At 42.6% G+C, this 22,027-nt stretch overlaps 1 protein-coding gene across 3 annotated transcripts in view; it reads left to right on the top strand.

Moving 5' to 3' along the window:
- Positions 1-4,497: 4,497 nt before the first annotated feature.
- MALT1 (MALT1 paracaspase) overlaps positions 4,498-22,027 on the top strand; it is a 65,007-nt gene continuing 47,477 nt past the window's right edge. For 2 of the 3 annotated variants that reach the window (XM_049900552.1, XM_049900553.1), the window contains exons 1-2: positions 4,498-4,911; positions 13,729-13,895. In XM_049900552.1, coding sequence (XP_049756509.1) covers positions 4,685-4,911; positions 13,729-13,895 — 394 coding nt within the window. In that variant the 5' untranslated portion in view covers positions 4,498-4,684. Of the gene's footprint in view, positions 4,912-5,836; positions 5,940-13,728; positions 13,896-22,027 lie in introns of those variants that run through there. The other variant, XM_049900554.1, reaches the window with a different exon arrangement.

Here is a 22,027-nt window from a genome sequence, read left to right on the forward strand (position 1 = left end):
CCAACAGAGTACTCGCCACTCCCTTTCCTTTCCAAGAGATTGAATTTAGTCAACACTGTACCCTCAGCAGAGCCCTGGTGGCACAGTGGTTAAGGGCTCAGCTGCTAACCAAAAGGTCAGCAGTTTGAATCCATCGGCCACTCCTCGGAAACTCTATAGGGCAATGCTACTCTGTCCTATAGGGCCACTATGAGTCGGAACCAACTGACGGGAACAGGTTTGGTACCCTCAGCACTGTAAGAAAAAATTAAGGAAGCCTGAAATGCAGTGGGTATTCTAACTGGCTCATACAACTGGGTTATCTTCACCTTTCATTGTCTTTGACTAGGCTATGTACAACTGTGAAGAGACAGAAGTTAACTGGTAGGAAACTGACAGTAATGTAAATAAGTCTTGTTTATAAATAAATAACTTGTGTTTAGTAAAAGTCTGATTGACTTCCCTCCTCCACTGTGGGAGAAGCCAGTTTTGCATCTTTTAAAAAAAAAAGACCCATTGCAGTCGAGTCCATTCCAACTCATAGCAACCATACAGGACAGCGTAGAACTGCCCCATAGTGTTTCCAAGGAGCATGTGGTAGATTCAAACTGCTGACCTTTTGGTTAGCAGCTGTAGCTCTTAACCACTACACCACTAGGGTTTCCCTGCATCTATTAAGCAGATTCATTTCAGCATCCTTGATGGGCTTATATATTTATCTGGTCTTTGGATTCTCCTTTGAACTGGTTGTAACACTTGTCTGACACCTTCTTTAATTAAAGGGCTAAATAAAATCTTTGACGCGTGTCCATTATATATTCATTGATAATTACAATTTTACCTTTTAAAATACTTATCCTTTAAGAGTATTTGGCACAGAGCCTGGCACAAGGTAGGCACCCAATAAATATTGTTAAATGAATGAATGAATTTAAACAAGTAAATGTAGTCTTTGTAATGTAATCGAGTACTTAGGCCTGTATCATCATGAAGGAAGGGTGTGGAATACTCATGTTACACTCGGTTGTTCCAAGGTTGAAATCAAAATCCCCCTAATCCTTTGGGACATAGCAGTGAGGTGGGTTGCAGTGGATGTGGAGAGCCTTGTATCTGGCTGAGTCAGAGAGGTCACATTGGGCATGGGATAAGAGACGGGAGACAATGATGCCATTTAGGTCACATAACTCCTTTCAATCCATTGTGCACAAATCTAAGGACCTGCAGCATTTCTCCTGCGCTGAGTCTTTTAAATCCTGACCAGATAATGAAATAATACGATGTTTTGGCATTTTCCATTTGCGTACCGTCCATAGTCGAATTGCGTAAAAAACAAAAATAATCTATGAGTCAGTTTCCAGATCTGTAAGAGTTTGGAAGATTACATCAATGGATTTTCAAAGAATGGAACAATGCATGAAGTTCCTACAAATTGTCTGGATTCTCAAAGTCTAACGTCACTTTCCATGAATGAGGAAAAATTCCTGAGAATATTATCCATAGACATGCATAAACTTTTAAGTAGCACTTAAAAGCCACATCTCCACCCTCGATTCTCCTCCTACCTTTATATAATGGTCGAGATTGAAAAGGAAGCTGAATTACTGCTTATTATGTTGTTCCAAGAGAGATTTGTTCCCAGAATTCATGTGGCAATTTTGAGAGTACTTGCAAAGAGTTAACGTGCTTGGCTGCTGAGCAAAAGGTTAGAGGATCAAGTCCACCCAGAGGTGCCTCAGAAGAAAGGCCTGGCGATGTTTCTGAAAGGCCACAGCCTTGACAACCCTCTGCAGCACAGTCATACTCTGACACACATGGAGTCGCATGGATGGGCAGCTAAGAGCAGCAAGAGAAAGGGTGAAGTAGCAAGGAAGTACCTTATCAAATTAGGAAGGATATTTTCAGAGTAAGTAATACACTAAAACCTGTGAAAGCCAGAACCTGTGTAAGGCAGAAACCTGCCAGAGAAGGAAAACTCAAATATTTTCCACTAAAAGGAGCGATAGAAAAGTGGTATGACTACACTCTGTCAAAGGTGTGATGTTTTTGAGACCTGAAAAAACAAGCCAGTCCCACTGAGTTCCAGGTCTTACAGGTTTCCCCTTACACGTACCCATTTCAACCCATACGCACATGAGAAGCTGCATCAGCAACATCTCACAAGGGTTGCCATTCTTGTTGGTAGGCACCGTTGAGTTAGCTCCGGCTCATGGAGACCTTATGTACAACGCAACACTGCCGGGTCCTGCACCGTCCTCATGATCGTGGTTATGCTTGAACCCATTGTTGCAGCTGCTATGTCAATCCGTCTCATTGAGGGTCTTCATCTTTTTCGGTGACCCTCTACTTTACTGAGCATGTCCTTCTCCAGGGACTGGTCCCTCCTGATCACATATCTCGCATATAAACCAAAACCAAACCTGCTGCTGACATGTTGATTCCAACTCATAGCGACCCTACAGGACAGAGTAGAACTGCCCCATAGGGTTTCTAAGGAGTAGCTGGTGGATTCAAACTGCCGACCTTTTTGTTAGAGGCAGAACGCTTAACCACTGGTGCCCCCAGGGCTCCATCTTGCACATAGTAGACTTAAAAAAAAAAAAAAGTTTGTTGAATCTAAATATTAAAAGGTAGCATTCCAATAATGACTAGAAGATTTGACTTCCGTAAGTGGCACGTGCAGGCTACCAGAAAATATTTGTTGAATGACTGAGGGCAAAACAGGAGGGTACTAGAAGTTATTGGGAAAGGTTTGCCAAATCAAGCTGAGTATGAAACAAGCCTTTGTATTTGTAATGTAAATATAATTGCTAAAAAAAAATTGAGTACCTACTACGTGCCAAGAAACCCTGGTGATGTAGTGGTTAAGAGCTATGGCTGCTAACCAAAAGATTGGCAGTTCAAATGCACCAGGTGCTCCTTGGAAACCCTATGGGGCAGTTTTACTCTGTCCTATAGGGTCACTAGGAAACCTTGGTGGTGTAGTGGTTAAGTGCTACGGCTGCTAACCAATAGGTCGGCAGTTCAAATCTGCCAGGCGCTCCGTGGAAACTCTACAGGGCAGTTCTACTCTGTCCTGTAGCGTCGCTATGAGTTGGAACTGACTCCATGGCACTGGGTTTGGTTTTGATATAGGGTCACTATGAGTTGGAATTGACTTGATGGCAACAGGCATTTTTTTTTTTTTTTTTGGTTTTACTATGTGCCAGGCACTTAGTAAATGAGGCAGGTACTTAAGCAACTTACTGAAGGTCATAAAACTAGAACCCAGCACATCTTTTTGGATCCAAAGGTCAGGCTCATTGCCATTATACTGTATTCTGAACTTGTCAAGAGACTGCATGTTGTCCGACAATGCAGTGGAGGCCATATGGAACAAATACCTGGCCAACAGGAAGTGAAAATTTGGGTCCAAGTTTTTGCTACAGAGAAACCCTGATTCCTAGGGTGATTAAAAAGTTAGTGGCACCAGAAGCTGAGCCAGGAAGCTTTGTGTTTGGGAGGTGCCTGGCTGGTCACACTTCTTAAGTCATTTGCATGCTTTTGTCCCAAACTTCCCTGGTTTTCAGTAGGATAATGAATATTGTTAAGACTAGAAGAGAGTTCAAATGTAGTCCCTGTTTATTACTCCATGTATTCTATTCTGGGTCACTCCAGGAAGAGGAACCATATACGTTCGTTGCCTGCTTTGATTCTGAAGGCTGCAGGTGGTAATCTGACGTCGGGAAAACCAAACGATCTTGTGCTGATAACAATCGTTTTCAGGATCTGATCAGGTTCGAATCCATCACTACCCTGTTTTACGAAAAAAAAAAAAAAAAGTCCATGCACTGATTTCGGCCAACTCTAATGTAAACGTTTGGATTTCTACCACTACTTCCCCTTAGCAATGCGATACCACATCCAGTTCTACGAGGAAGCCTACACTGAGGTTGCCCGATGCGAGCGCTGGGGGAGTCGCTGGGCACACGCAAGTCACGGGGTCAACTGCGAGCGACCCTGGAGCAGCTGCGGGGCCGGCGATGGGGAACCGCGTGCTCCCCTCTTCGGTGAATGACTTCTCGGCGTGAAGCAATCTTCCTCCCACCGTCTCGGGAAGCCCCGACACCGCAGGCTTCCTCGCCACAGTGGAGCCGCCGAGGCGTAGATCCTCCACCGCCTCCTCCTCCAGCTGCAATTACCCGACCCTTCCTGTATAACGAGGACGCCACCTCCCAGATTTGAAGCGCGCGCCACCATGAAGCCCGAGACTACGCGGGAGGCGGTGGAAGGTGTCGGCCGCACGCACGCGCAGAGGTGGTCCGGCCCCGCCCCCAAGGCCCGGCCCAGGCCCCGCCCCTAGGCTCGCCCAGCGGGGTCGGACCGCGGGATACCCTCCGAACCGGTCTCAATGGGGCGGAGAACGGAGCTTCCCGGTCCGAGGGCTCCGGCCCCGCCCAGGCCCCGCCTCCCTGGGCCCCGCCCCCTAGCCCCGCCCCCCCTAGGTCCCGCCCCTCGGCGCGCTCAGCGCGGCCGGCCGGCCGGGCGCCCAGACAAACCTGTCTTAGCAGGGAGGGGAGCTGAGCTTCCTCCTACCAGCACGGTGTTGCCGCCCCATTTGTCCTTCCGCCCGTGCCTCCGCGACTGCGGGGCGAGCGACGGGGAAAGCAGAAGGTGCGCTGAAGCCGAGGCCCGCGGCCCGGCCGGCGCAGAGTCGCCGGCGCGGGACATGTCGCTCTGGGGGGAGCCGCTGCAGGCCCCGCCACCCTCGGCCTCACACCCGCCCCCGACCGCGCCCGCAGGGCCGCCGCCACCCCCTCCGGCCAGCGCGACCCTCAACCGCCTACGGGAGCCGCTGCTGCGGAGACTCAGCGAGACCTTGGACCGGGCGCCGGAAGGCCGGGGCTGGAGGAGGCTGGCTGAGGTGGCGGGGAGTCGGGGGCGCCTCCGGCTCAGGTGAGGCGGCGTGGGCCGGGGGCGCTGTGGGGGAGGGGAGGTAACAGGGCGGGGTCGGCGTCACGTGGGCGCGGAGGGGTCCTGGGGCGATCGACTTGAGACTGCAAAGTGGAAGCAGTGACACTGCTGTGCCCGCGGCTGGAAACCCGTCGGGGACCAACCAAGTTGGGGGACCGCTGGTGGGGAAGGATGTGGGGAGGGCTTAAGTCATCGTTTAGAGAGAGCCTCCTGGACCTAGGAAGGTCCTGGGAATGCGAGAGTTTGGAGGCTGTGGAATGGAGATGTTTCCCACCCTTTTCCTGCCCTCCCTTGATCTGAAAGAGGGACGTGGAGGGCCAATAAGAGGATACAGAGAAGGAAAGCTAGTTATGATATGGCAGTTGGCAATTCCAGACGACTTAAGATACAAAAGAAAGGGATATTGACGCGCACCTAGAAGACCTAAGGAAGGTTGGGAGGGAGACGGAGACGTGCAGCTAGAGAGGTAATGAAAGCAGAGGATTTGAGGCACAAGAATCCATGGGTTTTATGTAGGTAGAGAAGAATGGTGGGAAAGACTGAAACGGAGTTCTCTTCTTGTCTTCTCCGTGAACATTATAAGTAAAGCTGTTTTCCTTGTTACCCGGTTTGGAACCACTGTACTAGGGATTCTTGAACTTTTTGGCGTCGGGACGCCTTTACTCTTTTAAGGATTATTGAGATTTGCCAAAGGGTTTTTGTTTATGTGGGTTATGTATTACATATAATGTATATTGACGTTTACCATATTAAAAATTAAAACTAAGACTTTTAAAAATATTTGTTTAACAATCATACTAACCCTACATCTTAACAGAAATAACGTTTTTTGTGACAACACAGACTTTTGTAAAACGAACCAAAAAAATTAGAGGAGTGGATTTATTTTACATTTTGAAATGCTCACTAATGTCTTGGCTTAATCGCAGACAGCTGGATTCTTTCTGTCCGCTTTTGCATTGAGTTTGTTGCAGTGTCACAGGTCTCTCCTGAAAGAATGAATGAAAAAGGTAAATAATGTCTTAGTATTACTATGAAAAGTCATTTTGGCCTTGCAGACCCCCTGGAAGGGTCTCAAGAACCCCAATAAGCATTCTCAGACCATGCTTTGAGAACTACTACAATATACATTATTCTGATTTTGGTCTATCTTTTAACTCCTTACCAGTTTTTTTAAATTCTCATATGACTAAATGTTATCTTGTACTATAATTTGTACATATCTTTGTAAACTCCTTGAGAGCAGGCACCATCTTTTAATATTCTTTTAGTTATTCATAGAACCTTTTTTTTTTATTGTACTTTAGATGAAGGTTTACAGAGCAAATTACTTTCTCATTAAGCAATTAATACACATATTGTTTTGTGACATCGGTTGCCAACCCCACGACACGTTAACACTCTCCCCTTCTCAGCGTTGGGTTCTCCATTACCAGTTTTCCTGTCCCCTTCTGCCTTCTCCTCCTTCCCCCTGGGCTGATATGCCCATTTAGTCTCATTTGTTTTTTGGGCCTGTCTCATCTTTGGCTGAAAGGTGAACCTCAGGAGTGACTTCAGTACAGAGTTAAAAGGGAGTCTGGAGGGCCATACTCTTGGGGTTTCTCCAGTCTCTGTCAGACCAGTAAGTCTGGTCTTGTCTTTTTTTTTTTTTTTTTTTAATGAGTTAGAATTTTGTTCTACATTTTTCTCCAGCTCTGTCCCGGACCCTCTATTGTGATGTCTGTCCAAGCCGTCAATGGTGGTAGCTGAGCACCATCTAGTTGTGCTGGACACAGTCTAGTGGAGGCTGTAGTATTTGTGGTCCATTAGTCCTTTGGACTAATCTTTCCCTTGTGTCTTTAGTTTTCTTCATTCTCTCTTGCTCCAGATGGGGTGAGACTAGTGGAGTATTACAAGCTTTTAAGACCCAGATGCTACTCACCAAAGTAGGATATAGAACATTTTCTTTCGAAACTGTGTTATGCCAGTTGAACTAAGTGTTCCCTGAGACCATGGCCCCCAGCCCTCAGCCCAGTAATTTGGTCCCTCGGGGAGTTTGGATATGTTTATGGAGCTTCCATGACCTGCATAGAACCTGTCTTAATAGTCAATAAATATTTGTTGAATTGAGAGGGGGAATCATTCATTCAAAGTTACACTTACTTGCCTATTATTTGCCAGAAGTTTGAGAAGATAAAAAAATGACATCTATTTAGCTCCTAGTCACAAGGGCTTAACTGATAATGGACATTATTCTAGGACATTCACAAATAACATGTTAAATGTTATGTAGTAAAGATGTGTAATAATAACAGCAGTAATTTTTTTTTGTCATTTATTGAGCACTTAGCTTATACCAGACAATGTACTGTTTCCATGCATCATTTACGTTAATCCTCACAACAACACAGTTTTCCGAGAAAATGAGGTTAAGGCAAAGAGAAATGATGATTTAGGATTATTTGCATGTAAAGATGAGAGAAACAAGAAGTGGTAAACTTGCAAAATTTGAGCAGGCAGCATTTTTTCTGCTCTAGGGAAAACATCATTGAGCTTTTCAGCGAGCAAAGAAAATCCAAAATGGTATTTTTCTAGGTTCGTAAATTTCCAAATGTGTAAACTTTGGGGGTCTGAAGTTTGGAGAGTTTGGGATCATTTAGTTCATACACCTTTTGGGGTCAGAGAAGATCCACGTAGTCTGAGGCCTAGAGTGAGCAGAAAGAATTAAACTTAGATAAAAAGTTAGCATTGGGAGAAGGGCAGCTATGATAGCAGAGGATGCTAATGGTACTTTTCTCTAGTATCAGACGTAGGGATTGTCCTGTGTAAATCCAGCCCAAATGGATAAAAAGTCCCATGAGGATATAAATTGTTTCCATCAGTGGTCCTAGATTCACAGGCCAAAAATCTCCAAAGGTTTCTTTTTTCTTCTCTCTCTTCCACTTTTTTCCAGACTCTTTACATCTTTCCTCAAACCAGAAAAGAATTTAATTTTAAAAAGAAGGAAAAAACCATCAGAAAATAGAGTCCTTTTAGAACCACTCATCAGGCATTAGGAATAATTTTAAATATTTTCAGATGGTTATTGATGTGTACCATCTGCCCTTAATACGTGCCCAGACCTAATTCTGTACCAGACTGGTCTACTATTGAATACCCTTTCCTATCAGTGTGGAGATAGGCAGGCACTGGTTTTCGGTGTCTTGCTCAGCCTGTGTAAATTCCATAGTGGCAGGGTACATCTGGGCCCTACAGAAAAACAATCTGCCACTGCATACCTGCTGTTTGGAAGGTGCTCTTAGCTGCAGAAATCCCACCCTTGAGCATCTTATAACATGCTATAGGAATGAGAACATTTAAAAAGCTTTAAGAAAAGGTCTCCTCCCCGTGTCTTCAGTCTCTGAATGTTGGCATGCCTTGGGCTAAGTCATTGTGTCTCTCTGTACAGGTCTTTCACCTCATCTTCTTCGTGTCATCCTTCAGTTTCATGGCTTCCCATGTATTTAGGCTGATTACGACCATTTATACCTCTAGCCCAGAACTCTGCCTGAACTCCCAGATTCATGTATGCAGATGCCCATTTGCTGTCTCCTCTTGAATGACTGATTGGCATCTTAAACTGAACATGTCTTCCCCCAGAAACACTTATCTGTCTGTCTGTCTGTGTCTTCTCTGTCTCTCCTGCAGTCTTCTGCATCTTGGCAAATAGCAACTGCATCCTTCCAGGTGCTTAGGGCAAAACTTCAAAGTTATCCCTAACTCTTTTATACGCCACATCCATTTTGTCGGTGAATCTTATCTGCTGTACCTTCAATATACACCTAGAATATTTATTATAAAAAACAGCCACCGTCGAGTCGACTCCCACTCGTGGTAACCCCGTGTATGTCAGAGAACTGTGCTCCATAGGGTTTTCAATGGCTGGTTTTTTTGGAAGTAAATCACCAGGCCTTTCTTCCAAGGCACCTCTGGAGAAACTCAAACCTCCAGCCTTTCGTTTAGCAGCCAAGCATGTTAACTGTACCACTCAAAGACTCATACATTATAATATATATAAAATGGGTACGTTATTATATACCTCCATTGCTACCATACTAGTCCAAACCACCATTGTCTCTCACCTGGATTATTCATCTCCCTTCTCTTTTAGCCTCCCCTCCCACCCCTGAGTCTGTTCTCAATATAGCAGTCAGAATGATTCTTCTAAAACATTGAGTTGGATCTTGTCCCTCCTCTGTTTAAAACCCTCGAATTGCATTTCTGTCTCAGGGTGAAAACACATTTAGCCTCCATTTAATTCTTAGATCCCTTAGTCTTATTATCATCCCCTCCCTCTCGTGTCACACTTGCTTCCTTGCTTTTCCTTGAGCACAGTAGGGTCTTACACTTGCTGTTTTGTGCATTGCTGTATCCCCAATACGTAGAACAGTACCTTGGCACATTATAACTTTAATAAATATTTTTCAAACGAAAGGATTCCTTCTAGGCCTGGGAAACGTGTGCAAGAATCTGGAGAATGGCTTGTAGACAGCACACAGAAGTGGGGGCTGGAAGATTAGTTAGAATGCCCTCATACTAGATAGATTGGGGAGGAATCATGGTGGATAGATAGTCATGGAGATGGGGAAATATGGTCAGATCCAGGATACATTTTGATGTACAGTTGGCAGGACTTGATGGATTTGGAGTGAATAATGAAGAAAAGCAATAAATCAAGGATATTTTGGGGGTTTAGCTTGAGCAACTGAGTGGGTGGTGATACGGTTTATTGAAATAGGGAAGATGGGGAGAAGCAGGTTTAGACAGGAGAAACTGAAAGAGTTTTTTAGTTTGTTAAGTTTGAGTTATCTGTTAGACAAATAAGTTGCCAGATAAGCATGTAGATGTAGTTTTGGAGGCCATGTTAGTATACCTAGTTAGTGTATATCAGTTGCTATCCAGTCAGCTCGACTCATGTTGACCCCAGTGTGTTAGTAGAACTGTGCTCCAAGGAGTTTTCAGTGGCGGATTTTTTTGTAAGTAGATCACCAGGCCTTTCTTCTGAGGCACCTCTGTATAGACTCGAACCTCCGTCCTTTCAGTTAACACCCAAGTGTGTTAATTGTTTACACGATACAGGTGGTATTTTAAAGCTGTGGGTTTGGGTGAAGTTACCTGCAAAGAGTATAGAAAAAGGGGGCCAGAATAGACTCCTATGACATTCCAACATGAAGGGGTTGACCACTGAAGACAGCAAAGATAGACATCTCTTTCAAAAGATTACCTGTGACTGAAGGGAGATGTGGACGGAGGGAGGAATTTTTTTTTTTTTTTTTAAATAGGTAGTAGAGCAAGGTTGCTAGCTAATGGGAGTGATCTGAAAAATTGGAAGATATAGATGGAAGAGAAAGAAACGGCAGCTGCAGAAGCAAAGAGAATATCAGAGCAGCTTTGTGTTCTGGGTCTTCAGTAGAGAGCTTGGTATGTCTTGTAGGGGAGTACGTTGAAATCTGTAAGAATTACAGCCCCCGTGAATCTCTGGTGCATTGCTGGATCCTCAGGGCTTGGGACAGTACCTGGCACAAAGTAGGCTCTGTTGGTTACTTGAATTACCAAAGTTGAATGACATTGAATACAGCAGTGTTTTCCAACTTGGAATAATTGTTTCATGGAAGTTAGTTTTTCTTCTTATGTCTGGTAAAGGTTTGTTCTCAATGATAATTATATTGATTCATTATTCCAGCATAATCTTTGTCTGTGCCTCCTGTTTATGAATGCCCTCAGGCACCGGCAATACAGCAGAGAATAAAATAAATAGAAATTGCTGCCTTATTCTCACTAAAGTTAGGAGCAAGGCAGATATGCCCGCTATTACTATCACTGTTAACATCGTACTATATTAACCAACACATTTAAAAACTTGGAGGAGGTAAGGTTTCGTTATTTTAGATGATATAATTGCATGCCTGGACTACTCAAGAAAATCAGCTGTAAAACCTCCCCAAATACTAAGAGACTCCAACAAGGTGTGATTATAATTTTATAATTAGAACATTAATATTTAGAAACCAGTAGCTTTTATATGCACAAACAAAAACCAGTTTAATGGGCAAAACTCATTTTCAGTAGCATCAAAAAAGATAAAATAACCGGGAATGAATTTAACAAGAAATGCATAAATGTATGTGAGGAATATTCTAAACACACTTGAAAGGCGCAAAAGTAAATTGAACAAATATAGACATGCCATAGGAAGACTTCAGTATTAAAAAGATGTTGGTTCTCCCCAAATTAACTTTTATTATTAGCACAGTCCCCACAAAACATACCAGCAGGGCGGTTTTATTCCCCCTCCTCCCTCACTTCACTCCTTCCTTCCTCCCTCCCTTCCTTTCAAACTCTAAGATTATTCTAAAGAGCATATATAAATATAAATGAGCAAGAATGGCCAGGAAAACTCAAAAACAAGTGGTAATAAGGGGAGACTAGTCCTTAGATGTATTAAACCATTTTAAAGCCTTAATAATTAAGACAGTGTGGTACTGGCACATGAATAGACAAACCAGTGGAACAGAATACAAAGTTTAGAAAGAAATCTAATCTAAATACATGTAAGAGTTTAGTATATGAGAAAACTTGCTTCTCTAATTGGAATAAAAATGAAGCTTTTAATAAATACTGTTGAAATAAGTGGGTAGCCGTCTGGTAAAAGATAAAGTAATCCATACGTCACACTATATATTTACTGGAGTAGTTGATGCTAGCTGCTGGAACAAGTAAGGCTCCCCTCTCCTCTGAATGCCTTAACACAATGAAAAATTATTTCTTGGCTCACATTATAGTTGTATGTAGGAAGTCTGGAGCCCAGGAATCCTAGCTTCTTTCATTCATTATGTGGTTCTGCCATCTCAAGCTCCTTCACCTTGGACCATGGTTCTTGCAAGCCAGGACCTCGCAAAAAGTGTGTGTTACTTCCATTCACTCCCATTCTAGTGCCCAGAACGAGTTACTTCTAGCCCCAACGGAGGGTGGAAAATGTAGTCTTCCTATGTGCCCAGGAGGAAGAGCCAGGATTGTAAATATCTAGCCAGCCTCTGCCTGCCTCAGTCTATCAGAATAAGCTCCGTATAGATCAAAGGTTTTCATGTTTAAAAAAGAAGAAGAGACTGTTCTAGAAAAAAATACAGATTTTCCTTTATAAGCCTTGAGAAGACCTTTCTAAGCTATAAAAGAAGATTGAGAAATTACATAAAAATTAAAATCTTCAGGACAAAAAAAATGTACACACATGCCACTCACCATAACCCATTGGCATCAAGTAAATTCCAGCTCAGCAAGTTGAAAGAAAAGGAGGGTGAACTGGGAAAATATGTTTGTAATTCACGTCAGACAAGGGTCTAAATTTACCTAATATATAAAGAACTCATGGAGCTCAATAAGATATAGCAAAAGATCTAATAGAGGAATGGGCAAAAAATATGAATAAGCTGGGTGATGTAGTGGTTAAGAGCTACAGCTGCTAACCAAAAGGTCAGCAGTTCGAATCCACCAGGCACTCCTTGGGAACCTTACGGGGCAGTTCTGCTCTGTCCTATAGGGTCTCTATGAGTTGGAGTCGACTCAATGGCAACGGGTTTGGTTTTTTTGGTTTGATTTATAGAAAAACAAATGGTTCTTAAACTTATGAAAAGAAGAGATAATTACCCTCATTCATTTTTAGAGAAATACAAGTTAAAACTACCTAGAGATACGATATTCCCCTTATCTGATGGGTAAAAATCCAAGAGTGTGTCAACACATTCTGTTTGTAAGGCTATGGGAAAACACGGGCTGTCATGCATAGCTGATGAGGGTCCAGAATGGTACAGCCCTTCAGAGAGACCTATCGGAATTACAGTTGTATGCACTCTGAACTAGCAGTCCCACGTAAAGAATTTTATAGATAAACTTGCACATATACAAAATGACATGTTCAAGGTTATCCATTGCAGCAATTTATAAGAGCAGTAAATGAAAACAACCTGAGTGTCCCATCAGCAGGAGATGGGAATAAATGTTTGGCATAGCCATGCTATCGAATATTATATAGGTATAGGAAGAAAAGGAGGCTGAGCAAGCCTTTTGTCATAGGGAAATATCTCTGAGATACATTGTTCAGTGAAAAAAGCAAGGTGAAAAACAGTGCATGTAGATAGCCCTTTTTCTGTGAAGTAAAGGGGGAAAAGAACATATATTTTCATTAGGAAACACTGTAAGTGGCAGCTGAAAGAACCCCTCTAAGAAAATGAGTTTGGAGTCCCACTTGCAGAACTTCTGGCTGAGGGATGGCAAGCAAGTCTCTTCACTTCTCTGGGGCGTACTATGCTCACTTTTAATGCAGGGGAAGTTGGCTGGGGGCTTCTTCTTTCCCCGTGAATATGTTCTTATATATGTAGGTCGCTTCCATGCTGCCTATTCTTAATGTCCATTTTCATATGTATTTTTATATACGCCTATCTATTATTTTTTCTAAAAATAGGATTGTTCTCTTAAAAAAAAAAGCACTGTAAAGATACACAAGATATTAATGCAAGAGGTTACCTATGGGGCTTGGAGGAATGTAGTGTAGGGTGATCAGAGGTATCCATCAGCCTATCTATTTATCTGTCTATAAAGAGGAGTCCCCTATAATGACAGGAGGAGGAGGAGAGGGCAGTAGCATTCATGATGTAACTAGATTTACACCATTCAACAATTAGAGTTTTATATGTATCCCTGTAGTACTTATATTTGTGCCAGACGTACAGCCAGCACATTGCATTGAATAAAATTGTTGATTTAAATTCAATCTGTTGTTTGCAGTTGCCTGGACTTGGAGCAGTGTTCTCTTAAGGTATTGGAGCCAGAAGGGAGCCCAAGCCTGTGTTTACTGAAGCTAATGGGTGAAAAGGGTTGTACAGTCACAGAACTGAGTGACTTCCTGCAGGCCATGGAGCACACTGAAGTTCTCCAGCTTCTCAGCCCCCCAGGTATGTTCATCACTTCGGTATATTCTCTAGGAGTTCGTGGAGACAGAATTAGAGGAAAATAGCTCATTTGGCTGGGCAAATTGTGCTAAGTATTTTTTAAGTGTGTAGAGCCTCATTTTCCCCAGGTATTTGACTTACATATCTAGTCAAGCTTTTAAGCATGACTGCCAGTGTATAGGAAGTACAGGGAATAGAGTTATCAATCAAATGAAGTCATAAGGAAATTATCAGAAAAATCTTGAATGTGGGCTATCTTGTAGGAAAATTTTTGGAAAATGTCAGGGTGAAAACAAAAAAGTTAACAGTCTTCCTGAAATTTTTAAACAATATCTTTTGATTTTTGACAAGCCAGCAGTTTAATAAAGTGCCACACTAATAAACATCAGTAACCTTCCTTTGGGTGCCATGGTGGCACAGTGGTTAAGCGCTTGCCTAACCAAAAGGTTGGCGGTTCAAACCCACCTAGCAGCTAGGAGAAAGACCTAGTGATCTGCTCCTGTAAAGATTACAACCAAGAAAACCCTATGGGTCAGTTGTACTGTTACATGGCATCGCTATGAGTCTAAATTGACTTGACAACACCCAACAATAATAATTCTTCGTTTCAAGAGTCCATTTTTCCTTTTTAAGATTTATTTTTTTGCTGTTGAATATACACTGCAGATCATACACCAATTCAACAATCTCTACTATACAATTCGGCAACATTGGTTACATCCTTCAGGTTGTGCAACCATTCTCATCCTCCTTTTTTGAATTGTTCCTCCCCCATTAACATAAACTCTCCCTAAATTTCCTGTCTGATCTTTTGAGTTGCTGTTGTCAGTTTGATTCTATATAAATAATTCTTAAAAGAGCACGACACTGAAGGGAGACATTCTTTACTACTAATTAAGCTAAATTATTGTTTGGTTTTAAGACTTTTAGGGAATATTTTTGGATTAAGGCTTAAGATTTAAAATTATCTCAGGGCAACATTGATCCAGCCTCAGTGGCTCCACAATGTCTGGATTCCATGAGACTTTGAAGTTCTGTTCTGTATTTTCCGCCATTTGATCAGGATTCTTCTATAAAATCTTTGATCAAAATGTTCACTAATGGTAGCCAGGCACCATCCAGTTCTTCTGGTCTCGTGGCAAAGGAGGCAGTTGTTCATGGAGGCAATTGGCCACACATGCTATTTCTTCTGTTCCTGACTGTCCTTTCTCTGTTGCTCCAGGTGAATAGAGACCAAATGTTGTGCCATGGATGGCTGCTCGCAAGCTTTTAAGACCCCAGGCACTATGCAATGAACTAGAAAGTAGAACAGAAGCAGTAAACATGACATTAGGCCATTTAACTGGGATGTCCCATGAAAGATTTTACGGTTCTTGATATACGTTGCCAAGTTGCCTTTTAAAAGCTGTATGCAAATTTTCATAGCCATGAGCAGCGGTTGTGAGAAATATTCTCTCCATATTCTAGCCCATAAAAAGTCCATTTCTGCTCTTTGTATTTACTCACAATGCTCCCCTGTGCGGATTGTTCTGAAATTTGACCTCCAGGTTTTTCAAAGTTATTTCCTGGGGCTTGTTCACATTTGAAAGAGAATAGGAAAAGGAAAGGAGTTTCTGTATTCCGTTAGCCATATAGTGTTCATAGGAATCGGAATCGGTTGTTACTTGAAAGTTAATTATTGATTTAAGAGGAAATATTTTGAGATCTGACAAAAGCTCAGTAATTTTAGGAAAAAGTAAATAATTCACTCTTAGCTTACTATCTACATCTTACATTTAAAAAAAAAAAATCAAACCCATTGCCATCAAGTTGATTTTGACTCATGATGACCCTATATGGCAGAGTAGAGCTATGCCGTAGGGTTTCCAAGGCTGTAAATCTCTACGGAAGCAGACTGCCATGTCTTTCTTCCAAGGAGTGACTGGTGAGTTCAAACTGCCAACCTTTCGGTTAGCAGCTGAACCCTTTCACCACTGTGCCACCAGGGCTCCTGTATCTTATATGGATGATCTAAAACTTAATATATTTGAGAATATTGGAATAAAGAAATATAAGAATTATATGACAGAATTTTAATATAGTACAACCTGTGAAAGCTAGAACCTGTGTGTCTTAGTCATCTAATGCTGCTATAACAGATACCACATGTGGATGGCTTTAACAAAGAAATTTATTCTCTCACAGTCTAGTAAGCTAGAAGTCCAAATTCAACGTGTCAGCTCCAGGGGAAGGCTTTTTCCCTTTTGGCTCTGGAGGAAGGTCCTTGTCATCAGTCTTCCCTTGGATTAGGAGTGTCTCCACGCAGGAACCCCGGGGCCAAAGGACGCACTCTGCTCTTAGCAATGCTTTCTTGGTGGTATGAGGTCCCCACTCTCTGCTTGTTTCCCTTTCTTTTTTATCTCTTGTAAGATAAAAGGTGGTGCAGGCCACACTCCAGGGAAATTCCTTTAAATTGGATCAAGGCTGTGACTTTAGCAAGGGTATTACAATCCCATCCTAATCCTCTTTAACATAAAAGTACAGTCACAAAATGGAGGACAACCACACAATACTGGGAATCATGGCCTAACCAAGTTGACACATATTTTGGGGAGACACAGTTCAGTCCATGACATTTCACCCTTTGGCCCACCAAAATTCATGTCCTTGCCACATGTAAAACAAGTCACCCCATCATATCATAGCAAAAGTCTTAAATCAGCTCAAAGTGCAAAATCTAAAAATTCCACTTCTTCTGTGAAATCTAGAATATAAGTTACCAGCTTCCAAAGTACGGTGATAGTAAGAGTCGTCACATGAATAGACATATGCACACCCATGTTCATTGCAGCATTGTTCACAATAGCAAAAAGATGGAAACAACCTAGAACCCATCAACAGATGAATGGATAACCAACTGTGGTACATACAATGGGGTATTCTGCAATGATAAAGAACAACAGTAAATCTGTGAAGCATCTCATAACATGGATGAATCTGGAGGGCATTATGCTGAGTGAAATAAGTCAGTCACAAAAGGACAAATATTGTATGAGACCACTAATGTAAAAACTCATGAAAATGTTTACATATAAGAAGAAACAATCTTTGATGGTTACAGGGGAGGGGAGGCGTGAGGATGGAAAAACACTTAATAGACAACACTAATTAGATAGTAGATAACAGTAATTAGATAGTAGATAAGAACTATTTTAGGTGAGGGGAAAAACAACACACAATACAGGAGAGTTCAGCATAACTGGACTAAACCAAAAGCAGTTTCCTGAATATACAACGCTTCAAAGGCCAGTGTAGCAGGGCCAGGGGTTTGGAGACCATGGTTTTAGGGGACACCTAAGTGAGTTGGCATAATAAAATCTATTAAGAAAACATTCAGCATCTCACTTTGGAGAGTGACATCTGGGGTCTTAAACGCTGGCAAATGGCCATCTAAGATGCATCAATTGGTCTCAACCCACCTGGAGCAAAGGAGAGTAAAGAACACCAAAGACACAAGGTAGCTATGAGCCCAAGAGACAGAAAGGGCCACATAACCAGAGATTACATCAGCCTGAGACAAGAAGAACTAGATGGTGCCTGGCTACAACCGATGACTGCCCTGATGGGGAACACAACAGAGAACCCCTGAGGGAGCAGGACAGCAGTAGGATGCAGACCTCAAATTCTCATAGAAAGACCAGACTTGATGGCCTGACTAAGACTAGAAGGACCCCAGAGGTCATGGTCCCCAGACCTTCTGTTAGCCCAAGACAAGAACCATTCCCAAAGCCGACTCTTCAGACAGGGATTGGACTGGACTATAGGATAGAAAATGATAGTGGGGAAGAGTGAACTTCTTGGATCAAGTAGACGCATGAGACTATGTGGGCAGCTCCTGTCTGGATGGGAGATGAGAGGGCAGAGGAAGTCAGAAGCTGGCTGAATGGATGCAAAAATAGCGAGTGGAGGGAAGGAGTATGCTGTCTCATTAAGGAGAGAGCAACTAGGAATATATAGCAAGATGTATATAAATTTTTGTATGAGAGACTGACTTGATTTGTAAACTTTCACTTTAAAGCACAGTAAAAATTTTTAAAAAATAAGAAAAGCAAGGATAAAAAAATAGACAACAGATAAGTGGAAACTTTGGTGAAGGGTAAGACAGTACACAATACTGGGGAAGCCAGCACAACCTGTACAAGGCAAGGTCCTAGTAGCTCCATAGACACACCCAAACTCCCTGAGGGACCAAATTGCTGGGCTGAGGGCTGTGGGGTCCATGGTGTCGGAGAATATCTAGCTCAGTTGGCATAATATAGTTTATAAAGAATATGTTCTACATTCTACTTTGGTGAGTAGTGTCTGGAGTCTTAAAAGCCTGTGAGCAGCCATGTAGGATACTCCACTGATCTCACCCCTTTGGGAGCAAGGAAGAATGAAGAATCTAAAGATTCAAGGAAAAGATTAGTCCAAAGGACTAATGGACCACATCTACCATGGCCTCCACCAGACTGAGTCCAGTAAAACTAAATGGTGCCTGGCTACCACCACTGACTGCTCTGACAGGGATCACAATAGAGGGTCCCAGGCAGAGCTGGAGAAAAATGTAGAACAAAATTCTAACTCAGAAAAAACAGACTTGCTGGCCTGACAGAGACTGGAGAAGCCCTGAGAGTATGGTCCCTGGACACCCTTTCAGCTGAATAATGAATGACTGGAAGGCAGGAGGTTACAGGAAGGCTGGTGATAGGGATGCCTGCGTTGAGGGGAGAGTGTTGACATGTCATGGGGTTGTTAACCAATGTCAGAGAACAATGTGTGTACTAGCTGTTTGGTGAGTAGCTAGTTTGTTCTGTAAACCTTCATCTAAAGTACAAAAAAAAAAAAGTACAACGATAGGACAGGCAGGCACAAACTAGATATTTCCATTAGAAATGGGAGAAATTGGAGGGAAAGAAGGAATAACAGGCACCAAGCAAGTCAGCAGGTGACATTAGCCCTGAAGGCTTTGCAAATAATCCTCTCTTCTCTGAGACCATTTACACAATGGCTCTGCCTTCCAAACTCTAGGTATTGGCCACGCTCACTGGATTCTGAGTGGAGGCCCCTTGGCCCTGGGGCAACTGTGCTCCTTTGGCCTTAGGCATACCATTCTCCTAGTCTGAATGGCAACTCCACCCTTAGAATCACCAAAGGCCATAGCTCCACCAATAAGTGCCTGGAGGCACCCCACTCCACCAAGATGCCTCCTGTGCACAGGCACTCAGCTCTCTCATTTCGTGGGTTGGCCGCAGCGCGGTGTGGCACTGGTCTTCAGGTTCTGCTGCTGCCAGTTCACTGCTACTGGTCCTCTGCTGCTGTTTCTCACCACCTGTGCCTTCTCTGGTGTTAATAGCTCTCCTCACTTCCTTCTGAGTCTTCTATCCGTTCACAGTTTCAAAACCGCTTCCACATTTTAGGTATCTGTTAGAACAGCACCCCACTTTCTTAGTACCAAATTCTGTCGGGGGAAGGCTTTCTCTCTGTGTTGGCTCTGGAGGAAGGTCCTTGTCATCTATCTTCCTGTGGAGCTGATGCCCTGAATTTGGACTTCCAGCCTACTAGACTGTGAGAAAATTAATTTCTCTTTGTTAGGGCCACCCCCTTGTGTTATTTCCGTTACAACCGCACTAGACTAAGACAGAAGTTGGTACCAGGAGTGGGGTTCCTGCGAAAGCTGGAGCCTGTGTAAGGCAGAAATGTGTTGGAGAAGAAAAAGTCAAATATTTTCCACTAATAGAAAACCAAACCCGTTGCCATCAAGTCAATTCCAACTTGTAGTGACCCCGTACGACAGGGTAGAACTGCCCCATAGGGTTTCCAAGGCTGTAAATCTTTACAGAAGCAGACTACCAGATCTTTTTCCCAGGGAGTGGCTTGTGGGTTCGAACTGCCGACCTTTTGGTTTGCAGACAAGTGCTTAACCGGTGTGCCACCAGGCTTTCTTCCAGTAATAGAAATAGAAAAGTGGTAAGACTCCACCTGTTGAAGGTGCAAAACTTGCGAGACCTAGAAAAACAAGACAGTCCTGTCAAGTTCCAGCTCTCACAGATTTCACTGTATTACAATATTGAAAATAAAGCCATTATAATTAAGACATGTTATGAATGTAAGCTGTATGGGAATCAATTTGGGATGTTGTTCATTCATTAAGAAACATTTTCTGTATTCCAATACCTTTCTTATTGCAGGCATTGTGCTAGGTACAGTGATTCAAATTTAAAGATGACTATTTTTTTTTTTAAAACAATAGTTCCTGCCTGTTTGAAGTTCATAGTCTAGTAGGGAAGACAAACATGTAAATGATCATCTCCAGTGTAATCATAAATAAGTAATTTTATCCTTCCTCATAAGTTTTTTTTTCCAGCATATTCTTCAATCTTGGTAAAAATACAAAATATAAACGTTTGAATATTTTCTCAGTTTTTTTGTGGTCACACAATTTCATAGGAAGACATTAGTTCTTATTCCACAGGAAGTCTGGTGATCTTTCTCTGGTTATTTTTGGAGTGAGAAGTCTAGTGTGGGTGATTCAGATGAGTTCTGCCAAAGATTCTGTGAGTCTCTGAGCAGGCCGAGCAGGCCTAAATGCAGGGAGAAGGGAAAGCTAGGTGTATTAGAGTTTTACTTTGCTGTGTTCTGTTCCAGTTGTTTGTGGAATGGCAGCCAAAGATAGCTGTGTAATACAGAGTTTCTCTGTAGAGAGTTTCTCTGTTTTTTAAGAAACTGATGACTTTGTTTTTTTGTTTTTGGAACCCAGAGGTAGCTGGGGTAGTGTTCCCCCGGCTCTAAGTGCAACAGCCCCCTTCTTTGGGAGCCAAGTTCAGTGGTCCCTCACTTTATTTAGTGTGATATCTAAGCCGTGTCAACTAACCCCCAAATTTTTGTTTTCCATGGGCTGTGGCACCTTCGCTTTCTGAAGGAACATCGTAGGGTTGATATTTACCCTCTTCTGCTTTCTCTCTAACCACAGGCTGGTCATTTTGCCCCTCAGTCTGGTCTCTCCTGAACTGTATTTTAGAGAAACCTCGTAGTCCTTAAGTGTGAATGTGTCCATTCCCACTCTCTCTCCAGCACTGATAAATTGTTTCCCTATTTTTATTCTTTTGATCAACTCTGCGGGAATCGAAGGGGAGAGCAGGTAGATGAATGTGCTGAAATTGTTCTGAACCTGAGCTCCATAATGATTTTTAGGCCTTTATTCTTTTATTGAAGCTTCAAAGACCCTGATCCCAAAACAGCCAGTATTGTCATCAGTATCCTCAGCAGTGTAGGTAAACTTAGATATCCAGTTCAAGATGTTTTTATGTATTTGTTTTGCTTTTAAGTGAAAACGTTTTGAGTGCAGTTATAGGATCGATTTCCCCTGTCAGTTAGAGTTATTTAGACCATGAAACGGTTGCCTGAGGGAGCAATGCCTTTTACCTGGAATTGCTTAAGCAGCAACTAGGCAGTTGAGAGTGTTTAGAGAGAACGTTTTGTGTGAGGGTTTCGGAAACCCTGGTTGCATAGTGGTTAAGTGCTATGGCTCCTAACCAAAGGACTGGCAGTTCAAATCCACCAGGCGCTCCTTGGAAACTATGGGGCAGTTCTACTCTGTTCTATATGGTCACTATGAGTCGGACTCAACTCGACGGTACTGGGTTTGGTTTTTTGGTTTTGTGAGGGTTTCATTGCTTGAATCCTAAGGTTCTCCCAGCTCAGGTTTTGCAGTGTTACTGTTTTATTTCAGCCTTCATTTAAAACTACTACATTGCTGGTACATAACCAGGTGACTGTAGCATAGTCGTGGGTTGTTTCTCTTCAGTGACAACTTTTCCTTTTCCCATCCTCCTCTTTCATTTCACATCACTTTTTTTTCTACTTGTCATAGCATACTAGTTATGTTTCTGGTACCAGTTTTATTCTTTATTATCTCTAAGACAAGAGCAAAAATTGGTTGAATATTATTCTTTTTTTTCCTAAATTTTGTTTTGTTGTTGAAAATGTACACAGTAGAACATACACCAATTCAACAGTTTCTACATGTACAATTTAGTGACATTGATTACATTCCTCGAGTTGTGCAACCATTCTCACCCTGCTTTTCTAGTTGTTCCTCCCCCATTAACATAAAC

Source organism: Elephas maximus, chromosome 11 (assembly GCF_024166365.1).
Source record: "Elephas maximus indicus isolate mEleMax1 chromosome 11, mEleMax1 primary haplotype, whole genome shotgun sequence".
NCBI lineage: Eukaryota > Metazoa > Chordata > Mammalia > Proboscidea > Elephantidae > Elephas > Elephas maximus.